A 14,368-nucleotide genomic window follows, 5' to 3' on the forward strand; every position below is an offset into this window, starting at 1 on the left:
ATTTTGGCAGAAGTAATGTGCCAGTGTCAGGCCTGGGCTTTCCCACGTCTTGTCTCTTGGGACACTGTCTGTGATGGGAGCCCTGGACTGTCAAGGGAGAAGTCTTCACACTGCTGGCTGGAGAGCCCAGCCTTCCAGCTATCCCTACCAAGGTCCCAGACCTTTGAGTAAAGTCAAATCAGACCCTACAGACTATCTGCCAGCTGACTACCACAAAATAGCCTCAGTCAACACCACAGGCAGCGGCAGAATTGCCCAGCTGACCCTGCCCCATTCCCTGATCCACAAAATCACCGGTGCTAATAAAATCGTGATTGCTTTAAGCTGCTAAGTTTAGGGTGGTTTGCTGACGCAGCAACAGATAACCAGAGTATCATGTGATAGGCAGTGGCTCCATGTGAAAGGAGTAAACTTTCCCGCCCCATCAACCTCAGGTTGGTACGTGACCTCCTTTGGCCAGTGGTATCCAAGTAGACAAGTCATATGGCAGGTGCATGCTTATCAAACTTTTGCTGTTTCCTGTAGCAATTTTGTTTTGCATTCTGCCATGAGAATGGCATGTCCCTGACAGGGCTGCCCCTCCTGCCTGGGTCCTGCAGCATGTAGCCATGTGGAGCAGATGTCTAAAAACATATAATATAGGCACCAAATAAACTCTTGCTGTTACAAGCCATCCAGGGGTTGTTCACTCCGCAGTCACACTTAGAATCTAATACACTGAATAGCTATTATTTCTCTCCGCTTTTATCATTGTCAGGAAAACCCATCTCCCATGATAGAGTCTGAAAATGTCAGGTATTCATTTCTCCAGCCTCCCTTACAGCTAGAGGTGTTCTTGTTGTGACCAGTGACAAGTGAAGGGTAGTAAATGAGGGGAGTATACTTCTGGAAAAGATTGTTCTCAATGATCAAAAGAGAGGGACATGAAAGGAGTTACCTTTAGCTCCCTTGGCCAACCACTCAGACACCTGTTCTAGACACTGCTCCTGTAAGATGGGATGGCTACGGCCACAGCAGCCATCTTGTAACCATGAGGCAACAGAGTGGAGAATTAAAAGCCAATATACTGTTGAACCACTCAACAATCTAGGACTGTCTACCACCAAAAACATCTTATAATGTGAGATAATTGTCTTAATTGTTGAAGCCACTGTTAGTTGGTAATTCTGTTATTTGTAGCCAAAAAAACCCCAACTCATATATAGTTTTTTGTTGATTTTGCAACTGCATTCTGATTTTCTTTTAGGGAATGGACATAAGACAACACACCCATCCACCTGGCTACAGTGAGTAAGCTGAGGCTCCCTTCTGGGACATTGGGCGGGACAATCGGGGAAGAGAGGCTGTCTCTTCTTTGGGACTGCTGATTAGGAATTAAAGCAACAATGAGGAGAATAGAGTTGAGGAATGGAAAGACTAATTTCTGATGGTATTATTGAGCTTTTGAGACTCTCCTTTGTCTGATCTACCTTTGGACTTTTCTTCCAGTTATATGAACCAATAAATTCCTATGCTTTCATAAACCGGTTAATGGGAAGAATCCTGACTGATACAGACCAGAGTCCTAGTTTACAGATGGGGCCAAAGGGCCTCAGCTGAAGTAAAGCAGGGTTTGGAGGGGAGGCTGGGTAGGGCAGCAAGCTACAGAAGGACAAGATGTGACAACTCCACGAGGTGGCTGCTCTCATCTGTCTCGCAGGTAACAGAAGCTGAGGCACTGAAGGGCAAAACGACTTACCCAAGGTCATACAGTGAGTAATTAATTGGAAGGGCACAGATTCGATCACAGGCCTAATAAAATTCCAAAACTCAAGTCATTCCTACTGAGCCGCACTGATCTGCAGGGTAGGTCTTTAACCAGAAACCAAGCCCGTATATTGCCTCTCAGACATCAAGAGAGTTTTATTGGTATTGACTGGGTGGAGCTGAGGACAACCCAGAGTTTCCTTGTATTTGAGAGACAAGTTCAGGATTCTATTCTTAACTGTTTTCCTGATCAGTTAAGAAGAAGCAATGATAGCCATAATTAGGTCTATCCGAAATCACCACTTAGGTCCTTCTATTTGCTTCCCTTCCCAGGGCTCCCTACACACTGTCCCAGGTTCAGTCACCTTGGCGAGGAAAAGCTACTTTTCGCTGGACCTGACCTTGGGAGTTGACTCCATTTCCATGGCCAACCTCTTACCAAAACCAAACTGACCAGCAGCCAGCCTGAGGACCAGGGTGTCTAGCTCACTGATGGCTGTCTCCAAACTGTCCCAGCAGGAGGCACGCTCTGCCCAGGACTTCTTCATCATAGTGCCCTTCAGCTGGGGGTTCCCACAGTGTACGGAACGCACAACTCATATACACAGGATGATGTCCAGTAGTAACCTCTGGGCTTTAAATAACATCCTTGAATCACACAGTGCAAAGGTCATTTCCTTCCCAATTCTTCCTCCATCCTTCAGGTCACCAAAGAGAAGCTCTGTTTGGTGCAGATTTGTTCCTACAACTCTTCAACACTCGCTAAACTCCCTTTTTGACACTTTTTTGGGGGGGGTTCCTTTTGTGTACTGCTTTTGTACATTTATTTATGACAATTGGTACTGGTTTCTAATTTACAGGAGTGATATTCAGTTTCCTTTATAAGCTCAAATGTATCCACTTTAAATGGGTCTGTTTATAGGCAAACAGTAAGTGAACAATGACCCAGAGCCTAGGTACTGTGGCCAGACTGAGTATGGTAAGCAAATCATTAAATTCAGCAAATGCTGCTCACAGCACAGGGGATCCCCACAGGTGTCACCACGCTCCCCCCCACTTCAGTGAACGTATCCACAGGTAATGCTGTCAGAGTCGCTATAGAGAGGGTAGGGAACACACAGCTTCTGCTATCCCAGCCAGACTGCTGCCCCTCCCTCCTGCGTGACAAAAGTCTCCAACCTCCTGAGCTTGGGCTGGATCAGAGGGCTTTCATGCTAATGGGGTGGTTGTGGGGGGATAGTTTGCTCCTCCATCTACCAGAATAGGGAGTAGAGTCTTGGGGATCCCCTGGTACTGGAGGGTCCAGTAGCACTGACCAGTGGCACAGAGCAGGAGTGGGCAGGAATGAGTGGGAGGCCTTTCCGAGAGCCTGTGGGCCAAGGGAATGTTCTGTGTTTTATGGATGTTGGAGAAGTTCCTATGAAGAGCTGTCACTAGGAGTCTGGCCAGAAGCTTTAGGTAAGTGTTTCTAAAAGTTTGGTCCTTCAACCTCCAACATCAGAATCATGTACTGAAAATATAGATTTCCCTCTAGACTCAAGAGCTCTCAAAGGGGGCCGAAGAGTCTGAACTTTTTTTTGTTTAAGTAATCTCTGTGCTCAATGTGGGGCTTGAACTCATGATCTTGAGATCAAGAGTCACATGCTGTACTGAGATAGGCAGGCAGTGTCCCTTTTTTAAAAAAATTTGAGGTCTAAACTTTAAAGAGGTATAAAATATCATCAGGAAAATTTGAGAGACTATAATGGAAAAAAGACCAGCTGTAAAGAAAGATATCTCCCTCTCTCTCTCCCCACTCCTCTCTCTCCCCCCTCTGTTTCCCCTCTATTTCTCTATTTCTGTCCATACAGTTGGCCCTTGAACAACATGGGTTTGAACTGCGTGGATCCATTTACACGTGGATTTTTTAAAATATAGTCATGTAAATGTACTTTCTCTTCCTTATGAGTTTCTAAAAATAACCTTTTCTATTGCTTACTTTATTGTAAGAACGCAGCATGAAATACATATAACATACCAATATGTGTTATTCATCTGTTTAGGTTATCAGTAAGACTTCCCGTCAACAGTAAGCTATTAGCTAAGTCTTGGGGGGGGGGAGGTCAAAAGTTATACGTGGAAATTCGACTTGTAAAGGTCAGTACCCTGAACTCCTGTGTTGTTCAAGGGCCAACTGCATACAAATCTTCTCCCACAGTGCCTGGAAAAAATAGCCACTCAGTGAGGTTTACACCCCCTTCCCCTACTTCTCACCTTTAGTTCAGGGCCAAAGACTAAACAGACAGCCCTCAATCAAAAAGTCTTTGTTTGGGGCGCCTGGGTGGCACAGCGGTTAAGCATCTGCCTTCGGCTCAGGGCGTGATCCCGGCGTTATGGGATCGAGCCACGTCAGGCTCCTCCGCTATGAGCCTGCTTCTTCCTCTCCCACTCCCCCTGCCTTGTGTTCCCTCTCTCGCTGGCTGTCTCTATCTCTGTCAAATAAATAAATAAAATCTTTAAAAAAAAAAAAAAAGTCTTTGTTTATGTGGTAATCCTTTGACAAAAATTGCAAAACTTCCTAAGGAGTCAAATACTCTCTTTGGCCCCTGGCTCCCCTCAACTATGAGTCTCATCTGTCAGAATCATCCTGCTATCAAAACACGAAGTTGAAATGGGGTTAATCTGCCACTCCAGACAATTCCACGCTCTGAGAGCCCCCAAAGGGGCTTGGTCTTTACCTGACTTCCAACTCCCTGAACTTGGAAAATGCCAGTAGGCACACAGTCACTGACCTGGGCCCTGGGTGCCCACAACCACGGTGTGAATGTGTGTTCTGGACAGTCTAGTACGTCTTCAGTTGGCTTTCCTCAGAAGGGCCTGGAGACAAGGATCAGAGAGCAAGTTGTCTATCTGTGAGGTGATCCAGGAAGCAGTGGTAGGAGAGTGGGGATGAGATGCGGGGAGGGTGTTAGGGTTAGATGGGGGTTAGGGTTGGGGGTAGGGAGCAGCCTCACGCTGTGAATAACTGGGGCTCAAACCTGCTGGAGATTTCGAGAGGGAAGAGAACATGCCTCTAAGTTGTCCAAACTGAGGGGTTGATAAACTGAGTATTTATCTACCAATCTCCATCAGTCATTGATTGACAGCTGCTCCTATGGCCATTAACTCCCCAGCACTTCAACTTGTCCTTCACACAAGCTGAGTACTTGCCTATGCCAGACAAAGCTCTTGGGCAGAGGATCATCTGTGCTTGAAGGAAGAAGCCATTGGGGTTCCTCAAAAAATTAAAACAGAGCTACCATATGATCCAGCACCCCCCTTTTGGGTATGTATCTAAAGGAAATGAAGTCACCATCTCAAAGAGATATCTGGACTCCCATGTTCACTGCAGGATTATTCACAACCCACATGTCCATGGACACAGATGAATGGATAAAGAAAATGTGCTATCTGTGTACATTGGAATATTACTCAGTCTTAAAATGGAAGGAAATTCTACCACTTGTGACAATGTGGATGGGTCTGGGAGACATGATACTAAGTGAAACACGTCAGTCACAGAAAGACAAAAACTGCATGATTCCTCCTACGTGAGGCATCTAAAAAAGTCAAATGCGTGGAAGTAGACAATAGAACAGTCTTAAGGGGGGGGAGGGGGATAAGGGAAGCTGTTGTTCAACGAGTATCAAGTTACAGTTATCCAAGATGAGTAAGTTGCAGAGATCTTCTGTACAGCAATGTGCCTATAGTTTACAATTTGGTGTTGTACACTTAAAAATTTGTTAAGCCATGTGTGCCTGGGTGGCTCAGTTGGTTAGGCATCTGCCTTTGGCTCAGGTCATGATCTCAGGGTTCTGGGATCAAGTCCCACATTCAGCTCCCTGCTCAGCAGGGAGTCTGCTTTTCCCTCTGCCTCTGTCCCTCCCCCCCACTCATGATCTCTCTCTTTCTCTCTCAAATAAATAAATAAAATCCTTTAAAAAATGTGTTAAGCCAGTAGATTTCATGTTAAGTGTTCTAATGACACATATACACACACATGCACAAATACCAAAGTGATACAAGGAAATTTTTGGCGATGATGGATGTTTATTTCTTGATTGTGGTGATGGTAACATGAGTGTATACCTACATCCAAACTCATCACATTGTATACATCAATTATGTACAGTTTTTTATACACCAATTATGATACAATAAAGCTGGGGTAAGATGGAAGCCACTGACATGTACCGGAATGGTGAATGCCAAGCAGGTGGTGTGCTGCTAAGTTTAACAAGGGGCTCTCCTAAGCAGAAAAGCCCTAGTCTATTACATTTGCCAACGCCCATGGTGTAAATATCCCACCACAGCCAATTCAAGCTACCAACGGGACATCACTGAAAACGCAGATGGAAGCCAGAGGCGCACAGACAGTCTCTGTGTGTTGACATAAGACAGCTCCAGCACAGCGCTGGGAGAAGATAACGGGCAGGGCACCAACAGCATCTCCTATAGGTACAGCCAGAGCATTTTGCGGTAGACACAGGATCTCACAATTTTATGCAACTTCTACCCTCTATTCTGTGATATAGCAATGTTTGAACATCTTACCATGAAAAAATGGAATTATTCTCCAAATCTTTAAATAATTTCATGCCTTGGGAAGGTATGTCTTGTTTATTACTTTTCTGTCATCTCTGCCCCCACCTGCCCACCCCCATCACAGTGGCATGCACCCACAGAATCCGTGAAGACCCATTTAAAAAGTCAGACTTCAAGAATTCCTCCATTGGGTACCCTAACATGGGACAAGAACCCACTCAGGCCAATGGCACTCTTTGCTTAGAATTACTGAAAAAGGAAATCCCTTCCCACTGGATTACTAGGCTAGTAGGATGGAACCCTGGAGCTGCTGGTGGCCATCCTCCACCAAGAGGAAAGAGCCCTCCTGAGAATAGAGCCAACGCAAAAGAAAACTGAGAAATGAACCACTGAGTCCTGATAGCATTGTGTGAGCCCTTTGAATCTAACTGTGCCTGAAGACACTTCCGGACTTGTCCAGCATTCTGAAGATACTTTCAAACTTTTTAATTATATGGGCCCATAAAATCTCTTTTTTACTGAAGTTGCTGTAAGTTGGGTTTCCAGCCGCTTGCAACCAGAAGATTGCTGGCTGATTCACGAATCTGAGATCAGATGAGCCAGACTTTATTTAGTAAACGCCCTTCCGGCTTTCTCTCCTTGGCCCTAAATGGAGTTTACCATAGACACAAGAATCCAGTTTATGGGGACCCAGCCTCTGTGGGGGCTGAAGATAAATCCAAGGCTGAACTGGTCTGTGTGAGCTAGCCAAAAAGGCACCAAGGGGTCACTTCAGGATCCGGATGCTCATTTTCTGCTCGATGTCCATTTTCTCTAAGGACTGGTGGGGAGAGACGGATGGTAGTCAGGAGCTCAGTCCTTTAGGCTTCCAACCTCCTCTCCCATCCCCAAAGCCCCATCTTTTCTTGGCGACCCCGATCCTTCTGCCCACCTCCTTCCAACTTCCTCTCCTGCATCCATCTGTCCTAGGGACTACTGATGTCAACTCCCTAGGCCTAAGGGCATTCTGACCTTGGCGAACTCCAGGAAGGACACGGCCCCATCCCCATCTTCATCTGCTTCCTGCACTGTGCGGTCCGCAATGCTCTCCAACTGCTCTTCTGTCACCTGCACCCCAACCATCAGCCGGAGGACCTGGGAGGCGTGGAGGGGGACAGCCATAAAGAGGAGGCACTAGCCCCATCCCCCAAACCTTACCCATATCATCCCAAATGGTATTACCCATTTTTTAATCTATCCTTCTTCCATTTTTTTCACTCCCCCCATATTCCCCCAATAATTTCCCCCACTGCTTCTCCATTCGAGCACCCACCTGTCTCTCACAATCTCACACTCACCTCAACAGTATGCCCAAACTCATTATCCAGCCCCAAATCTTACAACCTAACCTCCCTCCGTCCTCCCCCCATCCCCCACCTCACCCTCCCACTATTCCCCCTTCCACACCCCACTTCATCATATCTATTGCAGTTTCTGAATCTCAACACTCTTGACATTTGGGGCCAGGTAACTCCTTGTGGGGGGAAAGGGGACTATCCTGTGTAATGAAAGATGTTTAGCAGCAATTTTGTCTTCTACCCACCAGATGCCGGTAGTACCGCCCCCTTCCCCAGCTATGACAACCCAAAAGGTCTCCAGATATCGCCAACGGCATTCAGGAGGCAAAATCACCCCCAGTTAAGAACCACTGATCTATTTCCATCCTCACACCCAACTGTTGCCCATCCCATTTCCCAACTAAATCCCACCCAGTGCCGGATTCCCACTTAATACCTCAGTCGTCTGCACCCCCATTGGCCAGTCACGAACCCCATCCCCCCACAACCTTTCCCTTCAACCACCCATACTTCACACATCGCATCTCTTCTCCTTGCGTTCTTCTAACCTGTAGCATCTCATGCCTGGAGATCTTTCCATCTCGATCCAGGTCATAAAGCTGAAATGCAACTGGAAGAGAATGGAGGGGGAAGGGGAGGTGGGTCTTCTCTGGTTCTCTTCCAGCAGAAGGTCACCCTGGAGGTGTGGGGGAAGTCATCTAGAGGCTGGCTAAGAAAGGGAGGTGCCTGGGGCCTCTCCCTGGTGGGGTATAGCTAGGGTCTTACGTGGGGAGGGGGTCCCCACAAACTCACAGCGAAGTTTGTTCATTCTGCTGTTGAGGGGTTCAGGTTCCTTGGGGTCTCGCATGCTTGGGTCCTCATCATCGACGGGTCGAAAATGAGCCAGGACTCTGACAAAGCCTGGGAAATCCACTCGCAGATTCCTGGGGGGAAGGGAGCAGAGACAGTGTTCACCTTGGGCCTCCCTCTGCCTCTGTCCCCAACTCTTCCCCAAGCCCTACCCCACAAGTCCTCTCCCCCTCCCGCCCCCAAGGAGACCTCACCCATCAGGGAAGAAGCTGTCTATAATGCGTTCTCCCAGGGGGTTCACGGCCAGCGCCCCAATCTGCTGCAGATCCATGCGGCTGTTGGGTCAAAGTTCAAAGGGGGTAGGTGGGTCAAAGTTCAAAGGGGGTAGGTAGGACAAAGACGGAGACGGAGGGTTAGTTAAAGAGGGGAATGGGCCCAGAGAGAAAGAGATGGCAGGTCCTGAAGCCAGCGCCCCCTCACCTCAGGTAGCCCTTCTTGTTCCTGTCCAGGGCCCGAAACCGGTGGTAGAGGCGGAGCAGACTGGCCTGCGAGACTACGGGACGGAAGGCGGAAGGGTAACACAGCCGCGGGCGCTGGGGACGCGCGGCGGAACCCTCCCCGGGCGACCCCGGGCCGCGGTGGGGGGGACAGGAGCTTGCTGGAGGGGACGCCCGCCGGGGACCTGGGGTCCGCGCTGTTGGGGCTGCAGGCGGAGTGACGACGCGCTCCCGCGGGGGAATCGAGCCACCAGGGCCAGCCCCCTCCCTCCTCACCCCTCTCAACCCGCCGCCCTGCCGGGCTCGAGGACACCTGGCTGCCCGGCTCCACCTGGCAGCCGGACTCGCCCCGGACCTGCACGCCGGGAGGGAGCCCCGGATTCCCGCGCCCGCCATCCAGGACGCTCTCTGGAGCCGCCCCCGCTCAGGACCCCCCGCGTCCCCGGGTCCGAGCCCCGCTCACAGCCTGTCTCCCGCCGGATGCTGTCCCCGTCGGGAATGCGCGCGGCGTGGGAGCCACGGGAGCCCATGGCTGCGCCGGCTGAGTCGCCCGGCCCCGCGTGCTCGCCTCCCGCTCCCGGGCGCGGTCGCCCCAGCGGCCCCAGTGGCCCCAGGGCCGAAGGCCGCGGGCCTGGCGCAGAGCCAGGCTCGGGAACCCCTGCGTGCCTCGCCTCCCACCCGCGACCCAGGCGAACAGAGAACAATGCCCAGGGTGGCGGGGTCAGAGGGGCGGCGCGAACAACGGGGCGTTTCATCCCGAGATGGAGTTGGTGAGGTCTCCAGGGCCCCGCCTGCCCCACACCCGCCCTCCCCGAGTTCTCACCCCGCTGGGTCCCCGCTCCCGGCTCCTGGTGAGTAAGGCTGGGGTCCCGACCTTATCATCCAGAGACGGAATCCACGTCCTTCTGGGAAGGGGGCCGGGTGGTGGGGAGGGGAGCTGGAACCTTTTGTCCCAATCCCCGAATGGCCCAATCTAGGGTCCCTTCCCCAGGCAGGAAGGCGGGGAAGAAGAGACATTGAAGGACCCCCCCCCCAGAAGAGTGGAGTGGGGAGGGTCGTGAGCGGTAGAGGGGAGGCTGGGTTGAGTGGAGGGATCACTGGATTTGGAAAGCCGTGGATTGGAATACCAGCTATGCCATTAACCCTGGACAAGTCGGTATGACTTGGTTTCATCTCTCTTGTTCCGTCCACATAGGGTAATTGTTGATGTTTGAGTCAGTGCTTAAAAATTAGGAGATTTAAGGAGAAATCCAGTTCCCAGCTTCTAAGAAATGGAAAGTTCAGACGCCACCAGCTGGCTGCACCTGGGAACAGGTGTCACAAGTGAATGGGCCATTGAGGCCTGTCCAGTGGCCCCAGTCCCCACCCAGCTCAGTTTCCTTCCTTATGTACCCTGTGGGGCCTCTGGTTGAAGCTCCAGGTTGGAATGCCTTGGACCTCTGGCCAGCCCTCAAGCACCATGGGAACCCACAGTCTGAGAAGAGGTTACAAACATCACTGTGACCAAGCTTAATATAATAATAATGGCAACAACAAAGGCTCTCATTTCGCACTCACCATGCAGCAAGCACTTAGTGAAACAAATGTACACGATTAGCTTACACTCCTCAAAGCACCTGTTAGACTGCCTGCCTCCCCCTTTGGTGGTGGAGGCTGCCAAGTGGGTGGTTGTGAACTACTGAGATACACATATCCTCCGTGGGAGACATATGCCCCCAAGGGGGCAAAAAAATCCTATTATTCTTATGTATAAAACACAGATATACATATAGTACATAAATAGCATATAGTATATCTGTGGTATTAAAATGTCATAGTATTAAAATTCCATGATTAGGAAAAATAGTCTAAAAACACTCCTTAGGTGAGGGCCATAATGAAGAAAATGTGGAGAAACTCCGTTGTAAAGGAACAGGCACCACAGGTGTCCAGTTTTAAATCTATCATTATCCCATCTTCCCCCATCATAATCACACATTCACACAAATTTCCTAGGGGAAAAAATATATAAGCCATTTATTACGGGAGTTCAAGTTCATAGCCACCCTGAAGAGAGACAAGCTGGAAGAACGGTGGGTCTCCAGTCAAATCCTCCATGCAGAGGCTTGGATCAGATCAGCCTTGAAAATATTGATCTAAGAAGTGCTTACTTCTCTTTCAGATACCCCAAGGACTGAACAATGGATATAAGGAAAGCTTGATTCCCATTCAGATGCCCCCCAAGGACTGAAGTGTTCAGGAAACCACACTGCTCCCTAATGAAGCCCAGCCAGCACTCCTGCCCTCTGCTGTGAGTCAGGCTGTGAGTGTAGTTTGGGTGAGGTTCTGAACCCAGAGAGAGCTAAGAGTCCCTGGGATCAATTAATCCTCACCTCAGGCCAGTTGGGGATGTTGATCTTGGAAAGAGCTACTCCGGCCTTAATCTCTGAGTCACCGCTACACTAAAGTAAATTACGCCAGAGAGTAATTAACAACTCCCACCCACACACCATCATCACAAGCCTAGAGGAAAACACGATGCTAAAACCCATTCCTGCTGTATGCACACAAGTAGATTTTTTTTTTTAAGTTTTATTTATTTGATAGAGAGAAACAAGCCAGGGAAGGGGGCAGGCTCTCCGCTGAGCAGGGAGCCTGATGCATCCCAGGACCCTGGGGTCATGACCTGAGCCAAAGGCAGATGCAAACAACTGAGCCACCCAGGAGCCCTCAAGTAGGGTTTAAATCAACTTCACAATCTACCTGGCCACACCTTTTTGGTCATTTAAAAGAGAGATGCTTTGGGGAGAATTTCGTCTATTTTGGGGAGAATCCATCTGGCCTGAACTCAGGCTGAACATTTGTTTTGTTTGTTTGCTTGCTTGCTTGTTTGTTTGTTTGTTTGCTGGTAAGCCACATAAAAATTGCTAGCCATTTTTGATGTGGCAATACTGAAGTTCAAATGGAAAAATGCAGATGTAAGAGCAGTCAGGGGGTGCCAGGCTGGCTCAGTCAGTGGAGCATGCAACTCTTGGTCTTGGGGTTCTGAGTTCAAGCCCCACTGTGGGTGTAGAGAGTACTTAAAAAAAAAAAGAGTAGTCAGGAAAATACAGAACTTTTACAACTCAATAACAAAAAGACAACCCAATTTTTAAATGAGCAAAAGAACTTGAATATGCATTTCTCCAAAGAAGATATACAAATGGCAATAAGCCCATAATAAGTTGCTCACCAACATTAGTCATCAGGGAAATACAAATAAAACCACAATGAGATGATCACTTCACACTCACTAGACTGGCTAGAATTAAAACAAAAACAAAAGCAAACCCACCCCCCCAAAAAAACACCAAAACCAAAAACCCAAAAAACAGTAAATAACAAGTCTTGGCCAGGATGTGGAGAAATTAGAATTCTCATGCATTGCTGGTAGAAATGCAAAATGGTGCAGCTGCTGTGGGAAACGGTTTGAAGTTTTCTCAGTAAGCTAAACAGAATTACTATATGAGTAATTCCACTGCTAGGCCATACCCTAAAGAATTGGAAACATACATTCACCACAGACACTTGAACACAAATGTTCATAGCGGCATTATTTGCACTGGGTACCAGGCGGAAACAACCCCAATGTCCACTGATGAATGGATAAACAAAATGTGCTATGTCCATGAGATGGAATATTATTCAGCCATAAAAAGGAATAAAGTTCTAATGCATGCCACAACATGGATGAACCCTGAAAACATTACACTAAGTAAAATCAACTAGTCACAAAAGACCACATATTCTACAATCCCATTTATTATGAAACATCAAGAATAGGAACATCTATAGAGACAGAAAGTAGATTAATGGTTCCTTAAGGCTGGAGGAGCCAGGGAATAAGGGAATGAAGCTAAGGGTATGAGGTTTATTTTTGAAGTGATGAAAATGTTTTAAAATTAACTGTGATGATGGTTGCAGATATTAAATCCATTGCATTGGATGCTTTAAAGGGAAATTGCATGCTGTGTGAGTTATATCTCAATAAAGCTGTTTTAAAAAACAAAAACAAAAAACAAGAATATCCAGGAAGGTTCTGGAAAGTAAAAGTAATGAGGGCCAACTAGCTCTAACAGATTTTTAATTAGACCATAAAAGTATAATAACCCATGTGGTAATAGTGCAGGAGTAGACAGATAAAAAACAGATAGGAAAGTCAGACATAGACCCAAATACATATGTGAATTTCACATGTGATATAAGTGGCATTTCAAATCAGTGGGGGAAATGTGGATTACTTAATAAATGTCATTTGGGACATTTGTCTTTTGGGGGGAAAATAAAGTTGTACCCCTACCTCCTTACAATAAAATTAATTCCGGATAGAATGAAGGTTTAAATGCAATATGTAATTGTACAAAACTTGAAGAAGTCTCAGATTTTGTCATAATCTTGAACTGGAGAAGGTCTTTTTAAACATGAAACAAAGCCCAGAAACCATAGAGAAAAGACTGGCAAATTTACGACGTGAAATTAAAACTTCTATATGGTCAGAAAGACAAAGTGGGGAACACATTCACAGTTTATATCAAAGATAAAAGATAATTTCCTTTAAAAGATTTTTTTAGATTTTTTTTTGGATTTTTAAAAAAAATAATAAATGTGTATTCCAAGCCCAGAGCACACACTCCACACTGTCAGCACTAACCACCAGGGAGAAGGCCAAAAGATAATTTATTTTAGAATACAGATCTCTTAAAAAAAAAAAAAAGACAAAAAAACTAAAAAGGAAAAACAAAACAAAAAACCCTTACCTTTTATTCATTAGGGGAAAAAAAAGATAAGATGTGAAATAAAAATTATAAAGAAGCCTACAAAGTTTAAAAGTACAAATTAAAACAGGAGTTTTGGGGTGCCTGGGTGCCTCAGTTGGGTGTCTGCCTTCAGCTCAGGTCATGATCCCAGGACCTTGGAATCAAGCCCTGCATCAGGCTCCCTGCTAAACAGGGAGCCTGCTTCCCCCTCTCCCTCTGCCACCCCCCCGTTTGTGCTCGCGCGCTCTCTCTCTCTCTGTTAAATTAATAAAATATTTTAAAAAAATAAAACAGGGCGTTTTTTAAAAAAAGATTATTTGGGGGGGAGGGGCAGGGGGAGAGGGCAGAAACAGGCTCCCCTGCTGAGCGCGGGGCTCAATCCTACAACCCCGAGACCATGACCTGAGCCAAAACCAAGAATCGGAAGCTCAGCTGACTGAGCCACCCACACACACCCCCCCAAAGCTGCTGTTGTAGCGCAAAAGCAGCCATAGATTGTACTCAAGCAAATAGACCCAGCTGTGTTCCAATAACACTTTATTTATCGACACTAAAATTTGAAACTCATATAATTTCCGTGGGTCACAAAGTATTATTCTTTTTTTCCCAATCATCTAAAAATGCGGAAGCTATTTTTCACGTGTGGGCCATCCAGTCCCAG

At 47.3% G+C, this 14,368-nt stretch overlaps 1 protein-coding gene across 1 annotated transcript; it reads right to left on the minus strand.

The window, feature by feature from the left end:
• Positions 1-5,803: 5,803 nt before the first annotated feature.
• On the minus strand, positions 5,804-9,673 carry CHP2 (calcineurin like EF-hand protein 2). The gene is made up of 7 exons (XM_034670244.1): positions 9,396-9,673; positions 8,916-8,988; positions 8,690-8,770; positions 8,439-8,569; positions 8,195-8,256; positions 7,321-7,443; positions 5,804-7,129 (listed from the first exon to the last, which is right to left on the minus strand). Exons 1-7 carry the CDS (start codon positions 9,460-9,462, stop codon positions 7,076-7,078), a joined length of 591 nt encoding a protein of 196 aa, XP_034526135.1. The 5' UTR covers positions 9,463-9,673; the 3' UTR covers positions 5,804-7,075.
• Between the last annotated feature and the right edge of the window lie 4,695 nt (positions 9,674-14,368).

The sequence above is a fragment of the Ailuropoda melanoleuca genome, chromosome 10 (assembly GCF_002007445.2).
Source record: "Ailuropoda melanoleuca isolate Jingjing chromosome 10, ASM200744v2, whole genome shotgun sequence".
Taxonomy (NCBI): Eukaryota; Metazoa; Chordata; class Mammalia; order Carnivora; family Ursidae; genus Ailuropoda; species Ailuropoda melanoleuca.

What these genes read in the sequence shown, in the direction of transcription:
- CHP2 (XM_034670244.1), bottom strand. Translation starts at nt 9,462, where the DNA reads ATGGGCTCCCGTGGCTCCCACGCCGCGCGCATTCCCGACGGGGACAGC. An exon ending in CAGAATGAACAAACTTCGCT is followed by an intron (nt 8,257 to 8,438) that starts GTGAGTTTGTGG and finishes ATTCTCTTCCAG; the next exon opens with TTGCATTTCAGCTTTATGAC. An exon ending in CCAGGCATGAGATGCTACAG is followed by an intron (nt 7,444 to 8,194) that starts GTTAGAAGAACG and finishes CACGCCTCCCAG; the next exon opens with GTCCTCCGGCTGATGGTTGG.